This window comes from Telopea speciosissima, chromosome 3 (genome assembly GCF_018873765.1).
Source record: "Telopea speciosissima isolate NSW1024214 ecotype Mountain lineage chromosome 3, Tspe_v1, whole genome shotgun sequence".
NCBI classification, from domain to species: Eukaryota; Viridiplantae; Streptophyta; class Magnoliopsida; order Proteales; family Proteaceae; genus Telopea; species Telopea speciosissima.
In genome coordinates, this window is record NC_057918.1 from 41,879,124 (window position 1) to 41,887,788 (window position 8,665).

Here is an 8,665-nt window from a genome sequence, read left to right on the forward strand (position 1 = left end):
TTTTTCCCTTGTTAGCCTTCTTCTTCTTCTTCTTGCCCTTGGGCTTTGAGGAAGAAGACTTGTCCTCTGTAGTCAAGACCTCCACTTTCTGCTTCTTGGATGTAGCTTCCACTTCTTGCAACATGTTGCCCAGCTCAGGGAGTTCCACAGAAAGTTTATTCATATTGTAATTGACAATAAATGATCCATAGATGTCCTGAGGCAATTAGTGGAAGATGACATCTGTCTTATAATTCAGCTTGAATGAAGTCCCAAGGTTCTCCAGATCCAGGAACAAGTTCCTCAATTTCATAACATGGTCAATAACTGGAGTACCTTGAGCCATCTTCGTACCATAAAGGAGTGTCACCAGTTGATGATGGGCATGTCGTTCTTTCCTCCCATACATCTCCTTCAACTCCTCCATCATGTCCTTGGTCAAGTACAGATCCTTGACCGAATCAGCGATGGTCTTCTCCAGAGAACTCAATATGAGGAGTTTTGCCTTAGAGTTTTTTTGTCGAAACAACTCATAGACAGGCTTAGAATCAGGGTTCTCCTCATTAGGAAATTCAAGCTCATCTTTGTCCAAGACAGACATTAGACCTTCTGCAGACAGACGTAACTTGATGTTCCTCCTCCAATCAACATAGTTAGGGCCGATCAAAACATGGTCTTTGATAAGGGTGGCATAATTCATTTGGGTTGACATTTTTAAAATCTACATGATGTACAAAAATTACTAATTAGCATGATCAACAACCATTGAAATAATAGGGGTAAGAACAATCAATGGTCAATCACACCCCAAGCTTCCCACTAGCTTATAGGGCATGAATTGGAAACGACCAACCCTCATGCTCATGACTTAGCCTATCGGAGTTCATCATTCGCATCTTGGTTGGGTGGACTATTCTGTCCGTCACTTAGACTTTCAATGTATTTGATCACTTGAGTATCATGCCCATTCCTATCGGCTGACACACACTCAAGTCAAGTGTTTAACCTTAATTTTGGAGGGAACTATGGTATTTGTGGGTTAATGCCTATTATCATAGAACACATACCACTGACCATATTCTTTACCTATTACATGTGAGATGAGTGCAGACAATTTCATCAATTCACCCAAATATTATCCTATCGACATTTACAAGGGTGGATCAATGACATTTCTACACTCACCAACTAAGAGAGGCCATGAAAATCCCACCAACTAGGGTTTCCCACATCATACTTGTATTAAAATAAGGAAAAACGAAAACGCATATATACCATAAACATACATCCAATGTATAAAAGCACATCCATCCAATGGAAATAATAAACACATAAATGCCAATGGTTATGGGATAGCATCTTTAATCAACATGAGTTCATAACTAAGACAAACTCACTTTGACTAAAAATGGATGGGAGCAATCATAGCCTCATATGTCACTCCCACTCATGGCAATTATAGTGTGATAATGCATATGCAATAACTATTACAAGAAAAATCAAAAACTGTAATAAATTAGGACACTCCAATTTAGCAAGTCCTTCCTTCAATCTTCTCTCCAACGAATCGACAAGATCCCTGATCCATGATCCACAATCCACGATCTACGATCCATGATCCATAATCCACGATCCTTGATCCATGATCCATGATCCATGATCCACGATCCACGATCCACGAAAGTCTCCAAGTGATTACAATGAATATTTTTAAACTAAGCCAAAAATATTACAATCCTTTTCAAATAAATAAAATTACATAACAGAAACCAGTCCACCAAAATTGGACTGCTTGAAGGATAATAAAGGAAATTACATATAAAATCACAACCATGCCATGCCTAGCACACACATACATCTAATGCATGTATTTTTTAAATCCCATAACCATGGTCCTCATTACACTTATGATGCTCAAAAATTAATATTCCAACAATTATGTGAAAATTGCCCAAAAACACATAAAACATCATTCCATGACAATCCAAGTCATTATGATCATGTGCATCCAATGCATCCATCATGCAACCATTACCATGACATCCTATGTCATAATGGTTATGTACATTACATGACCATTACCATGACAATCCAATGTCACTATGATCATGTACATCACATAGCCATTACTATGACAACTTTGTCATAATGGTCATGACACATTCCCCCCACAAAACCATCACATACATGCTTACAATAAAATTATTAATCCATAAAAATATCATAAGCCATTATGCATATGGGGAAGGTGGGTAAATGAAAGAATCTTTCCACCCATCTTCTCCAATAAATCTTCCCAATAAAGCAAACCAGAATTTTTATTTATTTTTTTTTTTTTTAAAGATAAAAATCTGCTACACAAAGTATAGCAAAACAAAAGGGAAATCAAGAAAAATAGGTGCACAAAACATAAGGCAACACCACATGCAGCAAGGCTGCCCACGCACGCACGCGGCTGGGAACCCTGCGTGCATGCCGTAGGCGGCCAAGTGCACACGATCATGGGGGGTATGGGCATGGTTTGGGGTGGGGTGCATGCTTCTAGGGGTATGCGCAGGCAACAAGCCCGTGGCCCCTATGTGCGCATGCATCTCATCTCAAAATTATTTTTTGTTTTTAAATAAAATAGAATAAAAATTTATGAGCATCACATAATAATGAACAAATAAAATTGAAAACAACCCCATTGATAAAGAGGCTCTGATGCCACTGAAGGCATCGCAAGTGCGATAGCAACGGAAACGTAAATATGATCACAATATCGATGGAGAAGTCATTCAAATAACTGAACGAAGCAGGGATCGATTATTATCTAAGCCTCACAAGTGCAAGACCTCCAACCGATGATAGCCCTTTTGCGATCGTTCCACGCACCACGCAAGCTTTGCGTTTCCACCACAGTCAAGCTAACTCCTCCACAATTCCAAGAACACAAGAGCTTGGACCACCTCTAGGATCAAACACCGAGAGAACAAGGGAGGGAGAGGACTGTTTCTAGGAGAGAGAGAGAGCTCTGCGGTTTTTGGTTCTTGTGTGTCTCTTGTGATTTTGTGATTCCACAAATAATATATATTTGTCTCACAAAATCCCCAAAATTGTTAGCTCATATGGGTATGATATATTGAGTTACCAAAAGTGACTCAATTATCTACCCATCCAATCTTTCTCTAATAGGAAAGATACGCATTGCTAGAGGAATCAAACATTGGGTTGAATAATCAATATTCACCCACCAAGTTTCCTTTTCTAACAAGATACTACCCCAATTCCTCTCTTTTCGATTCAAGAACCTCTTCTAAATGAGGATCTTGGATTTGACATAGCTTTGTCCACATTATTCCCATCCTTAAATCCTTTAGTCTTAGAAGAATTGGGAATGGCCCGGACATATTCTTCTAGACCGATCTGTGGATTCCCTCCTTGCCTAGCCTTGCCTTCCACCCCGATGGAATTATCAATAGAAATTTTGATAAAGTTTGTTCTTTTGTTGATGGTACAGCCTGGAAGATTGATCTTCTTACTACCTTTGCCCCTGAATATATGGCTGCTATTTCCCTTGTCCCCATCTCTGGGGATTCTGACTCCTGGTGGTGTACTCTAGGAAATGATGGGAGATTTAGTACTAAACATGCGGCTTTTTTTCTTCAAACTTCCGCCACTACTTGTGATTTTTCTATTTCATCATGGTGAAAATTTTTTTTGAAGCTTAAGCTGCATTTTAAATTTAAAATGTTCTTCTGGCGTGTATTACATGCAGGGCTTCAAGTTAAGGATTTACTTTCAAAATGGATTTCGATCAATCCCACTTGTGCTTTCTGTGGCACTTGTGATGAGACCCTCTAGCATATCTTTCTCTCATGTGACTGGGTCAAACATATTTGGGCAGGTGGTCCTCTGGGTCTAAGAACTGAGCTTATTACCCACCCCTCTTTGGAACATATTTGCATATCTACTTTGCTGAACTACAAGTTTGACAAAACAACTCTTACTTGGTTGTTTTCAGTATTTATTTTAACTTGTTATTTTATTTGGGATGCTAGAAATAATTTCCTTTTTAAGTCTGTTAAACCTAATCCGTTTTTTATTTTAAAAAGGATAGAACAATGGATGAAGGATTTGCATATTTCCCCTCCCCTGTTGCAGCCCTTGTTTGTAAACAATTCCGATTCAGAGGTTTCTTCGCCTTTGTTTTTACCTAGTTTACCAATATTGCAATTTCCTATTTTGCTATGCGCAGGGATTACTTTCGTAGTCCTGAAATCTTTGGGATGGGCAAATTGCTTTTTGTTAGATGGCAATCTTTTTTTGTTGACTATAGGTCCTACAAGAGGATGTAATGACATGGAGCCTGAACTGGTCGTAATTACTAATGGTTTAATTTTGTGAAACAAGAGAGGGCTGATGATAAAAGAAGTCTGGTGCTCAAATACTATGTTTCCTGGACTTCTTCCAACTCCGTCCCGATCTCATTGGCCTATTGAACTTTTGATCCATTTTTTGAAGATCTCTGACCTCTCTAAGGATATGATATTTCGTCATATTGAAGATCACCTTTTGCTAACTAAATTTAACTCAATGGCCCTTGAAGCTTGTAGTTCAAAATATCCCTATATGTATGATCTATGTAAAAATTTGCCATCTAATTAATATATACATATATATATATTTCCTTTTCATAAAAATAAAAAAAAAGAAGTGAAGGATGTATATATGTTGAAAATATGTGAGGCAACTTGATGGCTTTGATATTAAAATAGGAGATTAATTTGCGTGATTTATAACTCGCTTTGGTAGTTCTTAGGTTTAACCTAAAGTTGTTCACAACTAGAGATGGGAGTGGACATCCATGTGTATGGTCATCGCACTATGTGTATCTAAATCTTAACCAGAATCTCACATGTATATTACTGTTGGTTGAATTCGAACGAAATTCTCATATGTAATGTACGGTTAATCACTTAACCTGAAGGGTCCTTATTGATGCAATTACGCATTACGAGTTTTGGTGCACCACCGGTTGATATCTCTTTGGCTATGTATCAATATAGTAGATTCATAGTGTTTGGCCATATTCAAAAGAGATGCCCAACATGGAATCCACTACCTTTTTTGGAAAAATATCAAAGAGGGAGAATGTCTAATTAATTGGACACAAATTCGATACTGGTGGCTTTTTGGAAAATTATTTGCAAAGTTTTCAAAATTAATATTATTTATTAATATTTTATCTTCTTGTGAAAAATATTTTCTAGTCCAATCAGAATACAAAATCTATGGAAAATAATTTTCTATAGAACATTGCACACATGCCCTATAGTCTATAATGTGATATTGTATTGTGGAGGGATTGATATGTAATAATCCACTTTAATTAGGAGGTTTTTGTTACAATTACTTATCATACATGTATTGGTAAATATTACATTGAGAATGTACTATTTGATTCATTATATGATGGGTTATATCTCAATGGAGTACTACCCCTTCACGATTTAGATTTACCCCTTACAACAACATTTATAAGTTGGCATGTATTTTTGAAAGAATGTACATTATTTTGGAATCTCTAGCGAGATATGAGATTTACTCTAACTTCATGAGGATATGGATCCTGATTCCATTGGCTTTGATGTACAAATGGGAGATTGTTGGTGGACATCTGTCCATCAAAATGAGTTTGCCATCTTATCTAGGCATGGACGTGAGAGTTTGAATTTTAAATTTAAACTCCCACGTCCTAGTTGAGGGGATTTGACCCCAACCACTTAAGAGGTTAAATGAACCTATACATGATAAGAGAAGAGGAGAGTTGGTGTAGTTTGGGAAAATGCTATCTCCTTTTGGTTGTTAGCATAAAATTCCTTTTTGGAAATTATTGACAACTCTCTCTCTCTCTCTCTCAAAGAGAAAAACAATTCTCTTGAAGAGCTAAGTCCACGTGTGGAGGCTCGTGATAGCAAAGTTACAAGTAACCCCCTTTTCCCCTCCATTAATGTTTGAATGATCGACACTATCGTTAGGAAGGTCTGAACCATTTTCACCTTTCAGTAGGAGAGGGAGCAGAAGTCTGGAGAGAGAGAGAGAGAGAGAGAGGAAAGGAGTTGAAAAGTGGTGGGTACGGGGACAGTCAATAACCTCACCACTGTCTGATCCTCAACAAAGCCTGATCAGGATGTAACCTCTATCATCAACACAACGAAACTACCACCGACTCTATAGTAAAATTGAGTGCAACAACAGTAATAGAGCTGCAACTGGTAGCCTTCATCATGGTATTTTCGAAAGCAGTTTCATCCCTCTCTTCGACCTTGTCTCCCAGCTTTTATATCAACTTACTTGTTGGCCCTCTCTGTTAGGTACTTGACCAATACGTCAAAAGCTCCAGAGCTGATGGGACGCATTAAATCAAGCCCTTTAACCTATCCCATACTAGGCTGGCTTAATCTAGCGTTCATACACTAGATCAAGCCCCATTAGACACTTAATAGACACCACACTTCGTAGTCGTCATCCTTGGCTGCTATTACTCTATGTAGCTCTCACTCTTGTTGTAGGAAGCCCTTTTCAAGCGGCTCCACCCTATCCCAAGGTTTCTATCTGGCAACACGTAGCCGGTCATTTCTTGACGATGGTCACTCTACTCTAGGTATCCCTCTCCTAGGTAGCTCTTTCTATGATTCGAATCTGTGATGTGGTGTCCGACTCTGATACCAGATGATACGAGCACAAAAGAGGTGAGAGGAAAAATAGTGAGGAAAAATAGAGAAAATAAAGGTGAGAAAGAGATAAAATAGAATATCAGATAAATATGCTTTACTGATGAAGCAAGGGTGTCCTTGTATAATTTGAGTATTATTTCAGAAAGAGAAATCCCATCCTATGGCTATTCTACATAAGGTTTCTAAATGGATCTCTGACCTTCATTTGTCCCCATCCCCATTCCCATTCCCATTCCAATCCTTTAAATGTGTCTACAAGTACTAACTTCTCCACTGAAGTCTTTGAAGCACAAGATATACATACCATCCAAGAATTTTCTTATAGCTATATTCGCTGATAGCTTTGATGCTTCAAGGGAAAAAGGTTGGATGGACTTACCATTATTGTGTATTTCGCTTGATTAAATCATGTCATCAAGCTAAACAAATCTGTTGAAATCAATCAATGCAAGCATTCAAGAACAAGTTTACAAATTTGGAATTATTTACAATGTGATAGGAGATGAGGCCGAGGCAAATTCCAAAAGGCTTCTTCAAAGGATCAGGCGAGTTGGAAATGGGATTTAACTTAGTAGAAACTTGAACAATTTCAAAGCAATTACTTAAATTAATTCCGAAGGAGAAGACTATGGAGTTGTGGCCTTTGGAGTATATTTAAACTTTCACTTGATTTACATCTAGATTCCACTAAGAGTCTTTTTGGTATTATTTTCATTTTAATTTTCTGAAAATTTTTCATTTTTTCATACGTTTGGTATCATTTTTTAAATTTATTTTTATTTAAAATAAATGAAAACACCCCCCAAAATCATAATAGACTCAAGAAAGTCTATTATGGATTATAGTCAAAAACGTTTTTCCTTCATTTTTTCGCTAGTTTAATGAGCTCATGGTTGTAAGACCCAAAAAATGAGGGTATCATCTTCTTCTTCCTGCGACCTACCCCCCCCCCCCCTCCCTTCACCCTACCCCATTCCTTCCACCCTCATATCAGCAGCGTCGCATCACCACCATCACGAACAATCAGATTTAGACCACCACCAAGACTCGAATCAAGAGCCCTCTCAGTGCACCATCAATACTCCTCAAGGGTCTCCCCCTTCCAAGCAAAGACGACAGCACTGTCACGAGCGATGGTAGCAACGGTGTGGTCTTGGGTGGAGAAGATCAAAGCAGTTAGGGTTTCAATGAAAACGGAAGTTTGAATGGTCATGTGAAGGGAGCCAGTGATTCGAGCTCCTTTAAAGGGTTGTGAAGGACTGAACTCAGATCTGCAAGACATCAAACTAGGAATCTCAACCTCGGCGAGTCCAAACTCCAAAGTCTGATGTTTCAAACTCCTAAACTCCAAACGCCCGTCAATAACAAGTCTTCTCTCATAGTTACAAGAGCCGTTGCAATCGAAAATTTGATATTCCTAGAGAAAATATGGATCTCTTCTTGCAATACGAGCTGCAGAACGAGCAGGAGAGATAAGCAAAGGCAGTCACAGTCCTGCGCTCCATTGTTAATGACTATTAATTAACAATTAATTTGGGTTAAATGGGTATAAAGGAGAAATTTTCCATAATTCCATCTATTTCGGTCAATTTGAGCCTGTTGATTTGGAAAAGAAGATGGGTGATGGGGGAATTTCTTGTGTCTACTATTAAAAATTGTATACACAAAACTACTTTTCAAACGATTTTTTATTCTATACTCTATTATTAGGTCTAATAGTTACCAAACTGTTTTCATTTGTTTATAAATTTTTTTTTTTTAAATTTTTTTTTTTAAAAAAAAAATTTTATTAATAACTTTTTTAAATTGGTCATAAATAAAATGAAAATAATACCAAAAAAACCCTAAGTTGAGAGAATTTTTCTTTAGGAGAATCATATATTGGTCAAGAAGCAAGGCTTAAGGGACATAGGTTTGATGCCTGTATGAATGTACATGAATTTATCCATTTTTAGCTATTGATAATA

At 37.6% G+C, this 8,665-nt stretch overlaps 1 protein-coding gene across 1 annotated transcript; it reads right to left on the reverse strand.

The window, feature by feature from the left end:
- Window positions 1-205: 205 nt before the first annotated feature.
- Window positions 206-580, reverse strand: LOC122655179. Its single transcript, XM_043849396.1, has one exon. It carries the CDS (start codon window positions 578-580, stop codon window positions 206-208), a length of 375 nt encoding a protein of 124 aa, XP_043705331.1.
- Between the last annotated feature and the right edge of the window lie 8,085 nt (window positions 581-8,665).

Excerpts from the sequence above, each read along its gene's own strand:
- LOC122655179 (XM_043849396.1), bottom strand. The coding sequence starts at position 580 with ATGTCTGTCTTGGACAAAGATGAGCTTGAATTTCCTAATGAGGAGAAC.